We start from the raw sequence: 14935 nt of genomic DNA, 5'->3' as shown, positions 1-14935 counted from the left end.
AATAACTTTTTATGTCGGTTTCTTCATCTTTATTACTTGTTTCAAGAACCCCTAATTAAACCTTCAAAGGGCAACGTCTAATGAAAGAGTGGGTTCTTCTGGAAAGGATTCCGAATCTTATAGGTCAATTCGAGTAGCAACCGCAACGCGGAGACAATGGTCCGGGTAATAAAATTTGGCCCAAATAAAGGAAAAAAAAAATTCCACGGATGTCCTTATCGGCTTGTAATTTTCTTCTCTTATTGTTTGTGTTCATGAATTTTAACTTCATTTCATTTGTCAAATCCAGTGACGATGTTGTTCATCTTTCAATTATCAGATTTTTGATTCACTGCAGCTCTCCACCTCCATGATTGCCCAGTTGCCTTCTCCAAATTTTCACAACACACAACAAAACAACAACAATGGCGAGGCCTTTTTTTCCACAATTGAATTAATTTCCACCTTAATTTTGATTTTTATTTCTCCCCATAATTTGCATCAAGTTATTGTCCCAATGTTACTAATTTGGTTTTGTTGTCCAGTCACTTGTAGTGGAGGAGAGAGAGATGAAGTCACTTTTTCCCCATTCCCTTCTATTCCCTTTCTCAAACTCAAAAGGTTGAATAAAATATGTTTTCTGAATATAATACATTATTTATGTACTTTTAGCTTTTTACAAGATTACTTTTTCAATATTATATTACTAATATGGGCTAAAATTCCACATATCTGATATAGTTTTATCATTACTCGCTCTTATAATAGTATTTCAAAGAAAGCTGACCAACTTCTTATGCCTCTGCGTTGCTGGCTGATCTGCATTCTGCAATGTGTAAAAACCAGTTTTCGCATTTATGTGTTACAGATACAGGAAATAGAATCATCTCAGCCAACATTGCTCCACATCTGTTGCAACTTGAATGGTGTTTAATTATTTATAACGGTCTCCAGTAGAATTTACAGCAGATTGTTAACAATTTCAAAAGCAAAATTGAAGCTTGTAAGTTTATGCACAAGAGAAAAGGCCGTTTCACAAAAATGAAGATGTTTAAATGTCATCCAACTAAATGTAGAAGTTTCAAGTGACAATTATACAATCTGCTTAATCCTGATACACTGATGGCAGAAATTTTGGTTTCTCATCTAATTGGGAGTCTTTATCCAGCCATTAGCAAAAGCAATGGCTAAAATAATAAAAGGCGTAGACATGCCAAATATGAGAATGTATGGAAGGGGAGTTGCCATGGGATTTTCTCCTTCCCTTTCGCCTGCCGTTTGCCAGTACCTACAATTGTAATTTAACACATGAAATTTTACCAGTTTTATCTCATTTATACTATCCAAATGCATTATTCTACTTCTGCTCATCATCTGATATAACTTATAAGTCATGTAACCATAATATAGATGCCACATTTTCATATTTGGATTCGAGCGTAGTTCATATATCCCATTTAATGCAGCTTAATTCGGATTCAGGTTCAAATCATGTCTCATATATCTTGTGTCTCACCCTCTTGTTCTAGATTCGTCACTTCATCAATCTAAAATTAAGTACAATAAATAATCTATGTAAATGGGTGAGGTGGCAAGATGAGACACCATATGGGACATATAATTGATATTGCTTGGATTCAGAGGAGTAGATGAGGGTGTGCAAGGAGCCCAATAACACAGGGCCCCCAAAATATATTATTTTGAAAATTTTACTTCATATTTGAAGAAATAACCCTTGTTCCCCACCCTTAATAAATTTGTCAATGATTAATTTATCTTTAGATTTTAAACTTTCCATCTTTAGAACTCTAACCTTCCATCTTTATTTTCTATAAATTTAGGGGCCCAATTTTCATGTTAGAACCAGGACCCCAAATTTTTCAAGACGACCCTGCTTGGATTGAGAAGGTTTTCAAAAAAGCTCATAGGTCCAATACATCAGCATTCAACATTTTTAACTTGCAGTGGTGAAACCCTCTTTTGTATATAAACAACTATGCATACAAAAAATGTTTATAGGAGTCTCCTCAGTCCTCAGTTCTCTCTACTGATCTTTCACCAGGGTGGCGAAAAGCAGAGGTGTCTAAACACAACTTAGTTAACGACTTAAAGTTTCATCTTTCTGCTAGAGTATAACAAAATCATTCCATAAGTTAAATGACAACCATTGTCAGAAGAAAGACATCATCACAATAAACATTATTAGTGATAGACTTCCTCCATTCAAAATTAATTGTCACATATATGGCATGAAGTAGATATCTAGAAAATGTTGCCACCTTCCATATAAGTCACTATATCATCAATATTTCTGACTTGTTTCAAGCCTAACCTATAATCCAAAAGCTATAATCAAATAAGTTCTAATAAATTTCAATAAGTTCCCATACATAAATTCCAACAAGTATAATTATAAGCTCCGATAACTTTTGCAATAATTTCAGCGATATTCAAGAAAAGAGAACAGAAACACCACTTGTGTTCTAATAACAATGTAACCCAACAACCAACACCATCCATAACCTAGCCTCATCATCAACCAAAGATTTTACCTTCTCTTCTTGTCAAATGTCAATCAATGACTACATAGATGAATGCCGAATTGACCAAGAATGCATGAAGACATAAAGAGTCCCAATTATAATCCCCCAATTCGAATATAATAGGCCACAATTCTACCTCAGCAATTTAGTAAATTAGCTTTGTACATTGATATAGAGAAATTCATATGGTCAATAATAAACTCATCAAAGCCTAGTACGCCCTTTCGCATCTTCCGCACAGTTTATATTGACAGATTTTTACATTTTGCTCATTTGATGAAAGTATATAACAAATTTAATGTGCAAAAAACTATCCTTAGGAGTATATAGTTCTACGCGCTCCTAGAAGCACCTAAGAATTCGTACTATACCATATCCATATATTGCGATAAATTCCTAGATAGACACAATATCAGCCAAGAGTTGCACATATGGATATGATGATACATCAACATCATATCAATTTAATGTTTGCATAACTAAAAGTAATAAATTTCCCCTCAAAAAAAAAATTAATAAATTAAGTTGGGAGACAGACTCACTGTTCTGGTTCTTGCTCTTTGGTAATGAACTTTCTCTTCCCATCTTTCTTTGATTCTGCTTCCTCTCCTCCTAAAACCAAACATTACGTAAAAAAAAAAAAAAAACAGATTGATTTGTATTTATATAGTATGATATAAAAAATAACAGGGAAAAGTTCAGAAAAGATTACCTAATTTTGAATTAATTTTGAAATGAGAATTGGTAGTCCTAGGAAAATAGTTGAAGTGGGATGCTGAAGATGAGGGTAGTTTCGGTAGAAGATGAAATTTGGTAGTGACATAGGAGGAAGACAAAATTTTGGCTGCCATTTTTTTTTCCACTTTTTTGCAGAGAGTGTTAAGCTTTTAAATTATGGACCATCACTCTCTTAATAAAATGTTACTGAAAGATATGGATATGGTGGGAATAGCTTATGGAGTATCTGCCTTTCGCCTTGCAAAACATCTTATCTGCCTACCAAAGAAAATGACCTCCCTGCCCTGGTAAGGATTGTTGCCTTGCTTGTACATGTCGTTTGCATCAGATTTTTTTCCTTGGGCAGATTGGTACTTGACATTTGGCACGGTTGAAATATGCCTTAAATTATCTAACTATGTCAAATTAGAGGTGATTATAGGCCTAACTAGATTGGGCTTTGGTTAAAAAAAAAAAAAGTTTTGGGCCCAAAAAAATTGCGCCAGAGCCTGTTATTTTGGACGGGTCTAGCGGATTTTTCGAGCCGGCTGAAATTTGGCCTATTTTTCCAAATTCTAGGTTGCTCGTCCGAAATTCTTGCCCAAAAAATTGGTCGGGACTGAACGAAAGTCGAAAAATCGTGTCCAAAACTCGACCATTATCAGACTAGACTGGTCTTAACTTGATCACCTCGAGTTAAACCAAGTGCGGGGGTTCTATTTAAGTTCTGTCTCCTTGTTATTCTGTAATATTTACTCTCTTCTTCTTCTCCTGTTTCTAATGCTCAACCTATTCCACCTAGACAATCCACCAGATTCAAGACTACCCCTTCTTACCTTGATAACTATGTATGCATTACAGAACATGTCACTTCCCACTGGTACAACATAGTCTCTTTTACTCAACTTCCATCACCCATTCAAGCCTACATCAATACCACTACTGAACTTACTGAGCTAGTAAATTATTGGGAAGCCTTAAAACAACCTGCTTGGGTTGAAGCCATGCACAAGGAACTTGATGCTCTAGAAGCAAATCACACATGGTAAATGGTTGAACTTTCTAAGCATAAGAAGGCTATAGGATGCAAGTGGGTCTTCAAAATCAAAATGAAGGCTGATGGCACAGTTGAGAGATTGAAAGCTAGGCTTGTTGCCAAATGCTTCACTCAAAGATATGGGTTGGACTACACCGAAACTTTCTCTCCAGTGATTACAATGACCACCATCATATGTCTCTTATCAGTTGCTGCCAGTCACAGGTGGGAGCTTCACCAACTTGACATTAATAATGCCTTTTTACATTGCACACTTGATGAAGAGGTCTACATGAAGGCACTAGAGGGTTATGCTAATCCTAAACATCTAGTTTGCAAGCTTAAAAAGTCCCTTTATGGGCTCAAGAAGGCTTCAAGGCAATAATTTGCTCGGTTACATACTGAATTAGTTAAGCAGGGTTACACCCAATCAAAGAATGATTACTCCCTTTTTTGAAGAAAGAATCTTCCTCCATCACCATTGTTGTTGTCTATGTGGATGATATCATCATAACTTTGAAGACACATTTGCATGATACTTTTAGTATCAAAGACTTAGGTGTTCTTAATTACTTACTACGCATGGAAGTAAGCCACACGCCCACACCTTTACTGGTGTTCTTATCACTCAAAAAAAGTTTAGCAAAGAGTTACTAAGTTATTGTGGCCTAGATGTGTCTAAAACTGCTAAGATACCTCTTCCAGTTGGCTTAAAACTCTCAAGTGAACTTGGTGAACCATGTCCAGACCCTGAGTATAGGTGTCTTGTTGGGAAGTTGAACTTCCTCACCTACACCAAACCTAATTTCTCCTTTTCAGTGCAAGCTCTTAGTCAGTTTCTACACAATCCTAAGTTCCCTCACTTTTAGGCTCTTCACCACGTCCTGAGATATCTGGCTCATACTTTGGGTCAAGGGAGCCTCCTACAGGCTACTGCACAACTTACTCTTCAAGCCTACTCAGATTTTGAATGGGATTCTTGTCGAGATACCAGAAGGTCTGTAACTTGTTACAGTTTGCTTCTTTGTATTTTCCTGTGTCTTGGAAGTCTAAAAAGCAATCTACCATCTCTAAATCCTCTAGTGAAGCTGAGTACATGGCCATTTTATGGTTGCAGCTGCAGTAGAATTCACTTGGATAGTTAGGTTATTAGAAAAGGTTAATGTCTTTAATCTCACTCCTGTCATCTTAAATTGTGACAATCAAATTGCTCTTTACATTGGTAAAAACTTTGTATTCCATGAGAAAACAAAACATATTGAGCTAGACTGTCACTTCACTATGGAAAAGGTGCTAGATTAACTTATCTTCTTACTAAAGAACAGCTGTCAGATGTCTTCACCAAGCCCCTGCCTTATTCTCAGCAACAAAGCCCCTGTTATTCTCAACATTCTAAACTGATTTCCAAGCTTGTATGACTGATTCTCAGCCATCCTTCAGCTTGCAGGGGGTAATGAATTACAAGCTTCCTCACAAACACTCAACAACTCTGAGCTCACTAATGCCACCTCAGCTTCTTCTCTCTAAGTTATTTGTAACAGAATTTGTTATTCAGCTTGAGTTTGTATTCTGTTGAGATGTAATAAAGATCTTTTTATCATTGCTTGTAATGATTGGAGTACTATATAAGTACTCATGATGTAATCACAGTAGATAGCTGAAACTTCTTTAATTTCCATACACATAAATTACCAGTCCACATTCTCTCATACCAAAGAAACAACGAAAAGCAAAAAGGAAAAGAAAACTCCAAACTCAGAAGATCCACTAGCTTAAGACTCTAGAACCCATTAATCACTTGAAGCACCATCATCATCTAGATTTTCACGCTCCGCCACCAGCTTTTCTATGAGCCTCTTGCTCTCCCCGTCAAGAACAGATCTTCTAGATGAATCACCGCCAGTCAGACCATCGTTAAGCACAGGATCTGAATGACAGAGAACTAGTGCAACACCTGGAGTTCAAAAGAGTAAGCAGTCCAGGACAATTATAACAATATTCTTTGTATATCAAAGAAAAGTTGGTCTGACTCACTAACATAATGCCATAAAAGCAAGACATCTAGAAAAAAATTAAGAAAAAGAAACAACGATCATACCTTCAGGTGTGCATGGTTTTCCAAAACTCTGCAATCCGGCATAGTTTGCTTTGACAGCACCATTATTGTAAACCAACAGAGTAGGTAGATTACAATCAGGATAATTAGGGATACAATCTGTAGATATTATTTTGACAAACTTTGTTCCGGATATCTTCTCGATAGCTCTTCCAAGCATCCCATTAACATCTCACAAGCTGCAATTCTGCCAATATATTGAAATATGAATTAAAACAACGCAAATCAAAAACAGACGTAATAGCAACAATTAGCTATTGATCCAAGATATACATAACACGCCAACAACCTGCTGGTAAATTCAGTGACCCGCAATCAGAGAGAATCATTATAAACCATTAGCTATTGAACTACAATAACACAACATGCCACTGATATGCTTGTAAAAGAATGTTGTGATGCAGTATGGTCTGTAATTTCACTTCTGAAACAACACCAAAAGACCACTTCTTTACCCTAACGGCCCGTTTAATAGTCCTTAATAAATGGTGGTAATGGGAATGAATTTTAAGTGTAATCTTACAAGGGAAGCACCCTTAAAACCTTCATGGGGAGACAATTTTAACCCCTATGTTTGTGTTTTTTTTCTCCAAAGGGAAGTAATCTCACTCCTAAGTTTGGAGGAAGGTTACGGTTATTAAAGATCAATTGAAGTGCACAAAAAGGATTTTGCTCATCTAGAGTTAGGATTGCTGAGATACGAGAGGAGCTTGTTTTTATTCAGGATGCTCTCAATCAAAGGAGTGATGATGAGGCCCTTCATATCCAAGAAGCTGAATGCATTACTTCTTTAAAGAAGTTCATGGCCATTGAGGAGAATACTTATAAACAAAAGTCTAATATTAATAGCTTAGGTTGGTTTTGACTGCAATAACCACTTCATTTTCATAGATACTCTTTAAATAGCATTGTTGTTATCTACAGTGAGCAGGAGTTGAACTAAACATCTCACATTCAACAAAAATTGGTGAATTTTTACAAGAAACTCCTAGGTACTGCTGCTACCAGCATTCCTGGTGTTGATCTCACCGTTGTAAGAGCTGGTGCTCAATTGGGTTCTAATGCAGTTCATGATCTTATACAGCCCATCACTAGAGAAGAAATTGACAATGCTCTTACCCCGGGATAGATGGTTTTAATAGTCTATTCTTCAAAAAGGCTAGGCCTACTATGAAACATCATATATACAAGGCTGCGTGGGACTTCTTTGATAACTGCTTGCTTTCTATTGAGGTAAATTGTACTTTAGTTACTCTTGTACCTAAAATTGCTCCTCCCTTTTATGTGAAGGAGTTTAGACCTGTAGCCTGTTGAATTGTGCTTTGTAAATTAATTGCTAAGATCTTAACCCATAGAATGCTGTGTCTGGTGACATTCTGGATTTAGCTCAAGCAGGGTTCATGCCAACATCCCCTACCCTCCCTTCATGGTTACTAAAATGAGGAACTCGGATTCTCGAAAAAGGTATTCGGGTTCTCGGACACGGGTCAGAAACAATACAGAATAAGCCAGCTGCTACTCTAGCAACTGCACACTATATCTACAAAACCCAACACTCAAATCAACCATCCTAAATGCTACTATAACGTTAGCCAAATTACAATGACACTATATGATCATAACTATAGTTGCTTCCATGTCCTGCAAAGAGTACTGAAAATCTCACAGATTTAATAACTAGAACAATTTTCAGAAGAAAAAAAAAAAAACTAACCCTTCTTTGTAAAGAATAACAACTACCCAAATTTCAGGGGAAGCTTGAGAAACCTCTCGGATAAAATCCGACCCAGAAATGGAAATAATTGATCCAAATCTCGCAACTTTAGCAGCTTCCTTAATCTCTGTTAACCTCTTCTTCCTACAATTAAAACAAATCCCACATCCCATTAATCACATAATTCAACCAAGAAAAACAAAATAAAAAACTGAGATTAAATTTAAGAAACCTGTATTCTTCAAGAAATCGATCATCATCAAACTCATCCTCAAGATCTTGTAGCTCATCTTGGGTTTTGGAGTCAATCCAAGATTTATCTTTAGGCTTAGAATCCTCTTCTTCTGCAGGAGTAAATGAAGGTGGTTTGAAAGCAGGAGGCTTTTCTGGGAGATTGCCGAGCTTGCGTTGGATGTCATCCCATTGTGTAGATTTTCCTTCAACGTCTTTGTACACAAAATGATAGTCCGCCATTTTTGGTTGGTCACCACGCTAAACTAGACATTTCTAGTCTCACCTTCCTCATTATATATACTTTGTAGTTTCTACTACAGATCTATGACTCTATGTTATGCTTTTGTGTTTTTTTTTTTATGTTTTTATGATACCTTTAAAGTATGCTTATTATTAATACCTCAAATGAAGAAGTATTTATTTGTAAAATGTGCATTGGTGAAGGTGATATATGTGAATTGTGTAAATAACAAAACATTATACTTAAAAGGATACAAATGAAATGTTTCGTAATGCACAAGCACAATTCGTCGTATGTATAGTAATTGGACAGGGCGAGGCACCAGTATAAATTTTTCATCCCCGTTTTATCACTCATTATGGGGGGAAATTCTAGACTCATCCCTGCTCCCTGGATACGTACTCAAATCCATTCTCATCCCACTACTCTCCATGGGTACCCGCGTCGTACCAATGCCCACCACCCGCACGCATGTCGTATAGGGGTGACAATCAGGTCGGGTTGGGTCAATTTAGGTTGACCTGATTTATATTTCAGGTCACTTACCCCTAACCCAAACCCGACCTGATTCTAATTTCAGGTCGAAAATCATAACACAAACCCGACCTTACCGATTTCAAGTTGACCCGCAACCAACCCAAAATGACATGAAATGAAATTCATCTATACACACTTAGTTATGAAAGTATGGGTTAGTGACCTGAAATGAAATTTAGGTGATCCAAGACATAGGCTTGCCCAATACAAATAAGAATAACAAAAGATAGGTTGTATAAGTTATGAAAGTCTGGGTTAATTTCAAGTTGATCCGACCTGAAAAATAATCAGACTTCTAAATCAGGTTATTCGGGTTATTTCAGGTTCAAAAAGTCAACCCGAGCCTAACCCTTTATATTTTCAGGTTGGTTTGGGTCGACCCATTTTTTATTTCAGGTCGAAAATTTCAACCCAAACCCAGAATTTTCAGGTTGGGTTATCGAGTTGGGTCAACTTTTGCCAGCCCTAACGTCGTGCCCGCAGACTTATATTTTGCAAGAAAAAATTATTAATAATATAATATAAATAATATATTAATAATTAATAGCATGAAATCCACACCCGCTCCATCACTCACTACGGGTATGATTTTAATATCCATCCCCACCCCATCCCGCCGAACCTAGACCCATCCCTGTCAAACCTATGCCCATCATCGCCTCAATTGGACGGGCGAAAATTGGGAAGGTCTCTTACTTGACCTACCCACTGTCATCCCTAAGTCTCGTTGTCGTTAATTGTGCTCTATGCATCATTATTCTCATATACTTTTCTAAAAATTTTAGTTTTTCTATTTAAAAATAAGAAGAAATTCTCTGGGTTGTACTCGTGCAGAGTCCCACTCAGAAACTTATTACAAGTCAAACACCCTCAAACTCCCTCCCCCTTAAATCGCAAGCAAATGCTTGGGTAAGGTTTGAACCCTAGAATATGCTAAGACAATTGGGTTTCAATAGAGTTTTATGATGAATAGGATTGATGAATTAAAACTCCTAACGTCAACAGAAATCTTTTTCCTAGTCCACTTAGAATTTGGGTTCCTCAAGCCCATTTAAACTTCTTTTCCAAATCCAATTAGTATTTCAAACATTTTTCAAAGCATGCCTTAACAAAATATTTTAACTTCTTGAAATACTTAAAATAATTCATTTGACTTTCAAAATATGATATCCATTGCCGAGGAAACCCGAAGGCGGTCAAACATTTTCAGAGAAAATCCCACTCAATGCGATCATAAGCCTTTTCCATATCCAATTTGAGGGCACACCATCCCATTTTGTTATGTGATTTATGAAAGGTGTTTAATACTTCTTGGGCAATCAGGAGGTTATCGTGAATGGATCTTTAATCTTGGGTGAAAGCAGATTGTAATGGGTTTATTTCTCTTTGGAAAATTGGCCTTAACCTGGCCACTAAGATCTTAGAAATTGCTTTGTAAATGATATTAATGAGACTAATTAGATTAGGTTGTACTATTTGAAAATAATAAGTATCGTATAAATTCCTATTAACAAAATTTTTAGTTCTCCTCCAAAAGAAATCCTCTCAAAGTCTCACTTATGTTATGAATGCTGCTGGAAACAATGAGACATTACTCGTTACAAATAGTTTCCACACTTTTTCTTTCCTTGATCCACTCATCCACCTAAATAACAGGCCAAGAAAAGTCTCTCTCTACCCAAAACTTTACTTCCAAGTTCCAAGTCTTCTCTGTCTTTCTCAGCAATTCATTATTCATTCAATCTTCCTCCCACCTTTTGTTTTACTCTTTTACATAGTGTTCTTCCATCAACATCTCAGACTCTTCAAATTCCTATCTAAGATTTTTCAACTCGTTTGCTCAACCATACTTTCTCCAATCACATCTTCACCTCCAAAATTTTACTTCTTTACCAATTCAATTGAATCCTCCTCTATTGATTAGTTGATAAAATTCCTGCCAAAACCCTAATCAACTTTAGGGTTTTGCAGATTCTGGATTTCTCACTTGAATTCAATCGAAAACAAGCTCATGGAATTTCAGTATTTCAATTTTTGGAGGGTTCAATCTCAGGAAGAATACAACAATATATAAGGTTAAGTTGTTTGAGTTTCTTTTTTTGTTAATTTTCATGTTTATTAGATTTGTGGAATTTGGTTTTGTGGGTGTTATTTGATTATTTTCCAAGTAGTGGGTTTTGTGCAAAAGCAATGTCAGTTTCAGCTGCAATGGCTCCAATTAAGAAACCATCTGTTAAAGTTGGAAAATTTGTTCGATTTATCTTGATTTCAGTCATTTTGATATCTGTACTTTTATGGTCTGTCTCACTGATTAGAACTAATTTTGGAACAAATTATGCAACTGGGTCTGATGAGAATGTATACAAACAATTACCTTTGGCCTCTTTTCATAGACGTCGAAACATCGAATTTCCGAAACAGAATGAACTGTCGAAATATTTGGAGGAACGGAACCGTTTGCCTCCAAGGAACTTGGATCTGTATCCGTATCTACCCAAGGATCATGTCGTGATCGTGTTGTATGTTCATAATAGGCCACAATATCTCAAAGTAGTTGTTGAGAGCTTGTCTCATGTTGAGAGGATAAAGGAGACCTTACTTATAGTTAGTCATGATGGGTATTTTGAAGAGATGAATAAGATTGTGGAAGGCATTAAATTCTGTCGGGTTAAGCAGATATATGCACCGTATTCTCCACATATATTTCCTGATAGATTCCCTGGTGTTTCTCCTCTAGATTGTAAGGGTAAGGATGATGCAAGTGAAAAGAAGTGTGCAGGCAACCCTGATCAGTATGGGAACCATCGGTCTCCGAAGATTGTCTCTTTGAAGCATCATTGGTGGTGGATGATGAACACGGTGTGGGATGGATTGAAGGAGACTAAAGATCACTTAGGTTATATTCTCTTCATTGAAGAAGACCACTTTATTCTTCCAAATGCTTATAGGAATCTCCAGTCGCTTATAAAGCTGAAACCTGAAAAGTGTTCAAGCTGCTATGCAGTTAATTTGGCTCCGTGGGATGTGAAATCTAGAGGAGAAGGTATTTCATCATTGGTTGCAGAGAGGATGGGGAATATTGGGTACTCGTTTAATCGAACTGTTTGGAAGAGAATCCACAACAAGGCTGAAGAGTTTTGTTTATTTGATGAGTACAATTGGGACATAACAATGTGGTCTGAGGTCTACCCTTCATTTGGAAGTCCTGTATATACATTACGAGGACCTAGAAGTAGTGCCGTTCACTTTGGAAAATGTGGGCTGCATCAAGGCCAAGGGGACATAGATGCTTGTATCGATGATGGTTCTGTCAACATTGATGTACAGAATGATGACAGAGTCATGAACATTAACTCACAGTGGGATGTTTTTTTCTATGACCATCAAGCAGGATATAAAGCTGGATTTAAAGGTTGGGGGGGCTGGGGAGATACAAGGGACCATCAGCTATGCCTGAATTTTGCTTCCATGTATCATAACGACTAACAAGTTCATCCATAGTTTTGAAGTAAAAGAGTTGTTATACCTTATATTACTCTCCCACTTTAGATGCTTGTGCTGTTCTGCCAATTTAACACAACAATCTCGGTCAATCACTCTCTTCTGTGACATTGTAAGAGTATCTCTTATGTTCATTTACAGCGTGTTCTTTTGGGCAGTTGCCAGTTGTGATGGTGCTTTCATCATTACTTTTTACTTGTATACTTCTTTGTCTCTTTCTTTTAGTTAATTTTTTTTGTTGAATAGAGCCTTTTGTATTTAGATTTATCATAGAATCATCTTGAATACAATTACCTTATTGGATTCGCTCATGAGTTTGTCATGGCTTCTTTCATTCTGCATATCATCCTCAGTAGAAGCACTGAAGTCGCGGCTTGATCACTTTCTATCTATTAATGTGTGGCGATTTAGTTTTGGTATGTCTCAAAACTATTAAGTTATGCTTATTATCTTCCCAGTGATAAACATTTTACTTACTAAATGTTTGTCTTTGTACTCATTTCATCAGCTAAACATTGTATCTTATAGTGTAGAAACACCTTGTTTGCCATCACAACCAAACCTGTTTTCAACATATTATAATTTTAGGTAGGATTCAGGAAGCTAGATTCTAATGTCATACAAAAGCACACTTGCTCATGACTCATCGTGAGACAATTAATGTGGTGATACATGATGAGTAAACCAGATCGAATCCTTTGCTGTAGATCGAACTCTGGGAACGGGAGCTTGCTTCAACTATGTTGTTTGGGAGCTTCTGCAAATCTATTCTGTAGATCAGAGCTGAAGGTGTTGGCATATGAGCAGCACGGAGAGGGCGACCAAACAACCATTAAATTGTGGCTGCTACTGTAACAACATTTACCAGTGCCAAATCACATTCATCCTTTATTCTGTCATATAAAAAAAGTAAAAGAACTTTTAGGGGCTATGTTTCTATGATTTAATGGTAGAGCGATTGTGAAAGATGAAATGGAAGAAAAAATCAATGTCATTGTTGTTCGAAGCACTAGTCGTTAAGTGCATACATGTCCTTACGGTTTTTCAACTCTGAACGAACAGAAAATCCGATAGTCACGAACTGTTCAAACAGAAGCTTTTGAATTTGTTACAGTATGTTGATGTCATACAATACGCTCAATTAAACAAATCATGTAACATATCAGTGAATCATACGGTTCTTTAGTGCTAAGAGTAGCATTTCCTGACATGATTTGCAAACTGTATTAGAAAGCCAGACGATTTACTGATACCATTGAGGCATTGATCTACATTGTAAGAAAGTCATTTATGTCTATAGAAAGTGCTTGGTTGGTTGGGAAACTTAAGATGGTTTTCCCATGTTTCTATTTGGGTTGTAAATAGTTTTCTTGAGGATTAAACTAGTTCGAAAGAACGTAAATTTTTCCTCGATATTCCTCACTTTGCTCTTTCTATTCCGCACAAGGGTATTTCGCCTTAGAATTTTTTTTTTGACAAGGGTAGTTCGCCTGAGAAATTTTGTTTTATGGAGAAACATTTCCTACAAATGTTTTATGTCCAACTAAATATAGCATCATAGCCTAGTCATTGGAACCGGCTAGTCTTCCAAATAAAACAGATAACAACACCTACATTCATGAGGCTCCCCTTAAAAATATGTCAAAATAGTAATAACACTTCATTATGTTTTCTACCCCGTATTGAATGCACACCGTTTAATCATTAACTAATTTTTAGGTCCAGGTTATGCCCCAAGTCATAATAGTTTTCATGTGTTAATATTTTACTTTAAAATTATAACACTAAACGTCACTTGATTTAGTGGTTGAGATTTTAGTATGTAAAATGGAAGTCGTGGGATGAAATCTCATACCATACAAGTTCTTTGTTTAGGTTCACCTTTTAAAGTTATAAACAAATTAATATCTTTGATAAATTCACAAGGTTTGTGAAGTGCGAAATACCCTAACAACGAGTGTAATGATCAATTCAAATAACAATAATTGTACCTCAATGACAAAAGGGTTAGATAATGAACCCCTTCTCCGACCACTGTCATCGTCCACCATCACAATCGCGACGACTGACATCTATGTTTTGGAGGACATAACAATAGTGTTTGGCCGATTGGACGCTATTACATCTTACCTTTATTATTGATGCTGATGTTATAGTGATTGTCTTTTACGTTAGGTGATTGATTATGGTCGATGGAAGATGGTTATTGCGATGTTTGTTGATGTTAGGGTTGTGTAGGTGAATGGAAGACATGGTTTGAGGGCTTAAAATGAAGCCATTACTTCTCGAGATTGAAATGAGGGCTTGGAATAACAAG

At 36.5% G+C, this 14935-nt stretch overlaps 3 protein-coding genes and 1 long non-coding RNA gene across 4 annotated transcripts; 2 read left to right on the top strand and 2 right to left on the bottom strand.

Annotated features, from left to right (window-relative positions):
• Window positions 1–1010: 1010 nt before the first annotated feature.
• On the bottom strand, window positions 1011–3529 carry LOC104903004 (uncharacterized). Its single transcript, XM_010690973.4, has 3 exons — window positions 3235–3529; window positions 3065–3134; window positions 1011–1267 (listed from the first exon to the last, which is right to left on the bottom strand). Exons 1-3 carry the CDS (start codon window positions 3371–3373, stop codon window positions 1126–1128), a joined length of 351 nt encoding a protein of 116 aa, XP_010689275.2. The 5' UTR covers window positions 3374–3529; the 3' UTR covers window positions 1011–1125.
• Window positions 3530–5853: 2324 nt separating this feature from the next.
• Window positions 5854–8629, bottom strand: LOC104903003 (uncharacterized). The gene is given in 5 exon segments (XM_010690972.4): window positions 5854–6229; window positions 6374–6520; window positions 6523–6578; window positions 8106–8249; window positions 8338–8629. Coding segments are annotated over 5 exon segments (753 nt in total). The 5' UTR covers window positions 8580–8629; the 3' UTR covers window positions 5854–6065.
• Window positions 8630–10636: 2007 nt separating this feature from the next.
• On the top strand, window positions 10637–14103 carry LOC109136100 (uncharacterized). The gene is made up of 3 exons (XR_002040900.3): window positions 10637–11192; window positions 12972–13034; window positions 13326–14103. It is a non-coding gene; the product is annotated as an uncharacterized LOC109136100 (long non-coding RNA).
• LOC104903002 (alpha-1,6-mannosyl-glycoprotein 2-beta-N-acetylglucosaminyltransferase) lies at window positions 11189–12929 on the top strand. The gene has a single exon (XM_010690971.4). The coding sequence runs from the start codon at window positions 11308–11310 to the stop codon at window positions 12601–12603; it is 1296 nt and encodes a 431-aa protein (XP_010689273.2). The 5' UTR covers window positions 11189–11307; the 3' UTR covers window positions 12604–12929.
• Window positions 14104–14935: the final 832 nt, after the last annotated feature.

The sequence above is a fragment of the Beta vulgaris genome, chromosome 9 (genome assembly GCF_026745355.1).
Source record: "Beta vulgaris subsp. vulgaris cultivar EL10 chromosome 9, EL10.2, whole genome shotgun sequence".
Lineage (NCBI taxonomy): Eukaryota > Viridiplantae > Streptophyta > Magnoliopsida > Caryophyllales > Amaranthaceae > Beta > Beta vulgaris.
The sequence above is the reverse complement of the archived record's forward strand: the minus strand, read 5'-3'. Positions and strand labels throughout refer to the sequence as shown.

Excerpts from the sequence above, each read along its gene's own strand:
- LOC104903004 (XM_010690973.4), bottom strand. The coding sequence starts at position 3,373 with ATGGCAGCCAAAATTTTGTCTTCCTCCTATGTCACTACCAAATTTCAT. Across the intron at positions 3,135-3,234 it reads CAAAATTAATTCAAAATTAG|GAGGAGAGGAAGCAGAATCA; the intron begins GTAATCTTTTCT and ends GTTTGGTTTTAG. Across the intron at positions 1,268-3,064 it reads AAAGAGCAAGAACCAGAACA|GTACTGGCAAACGGCAGGCG; the intron begins GTGAGTCTGTCT and ends TTACAATTGTAG.
- LOC104903002 (XM_010690971.4), top strand. The coding sequence starts at position 11,308 with ATGTCAGTTTCAGCTGCAATGGCTCCAATTAAGAAACCATCTGTTAAA.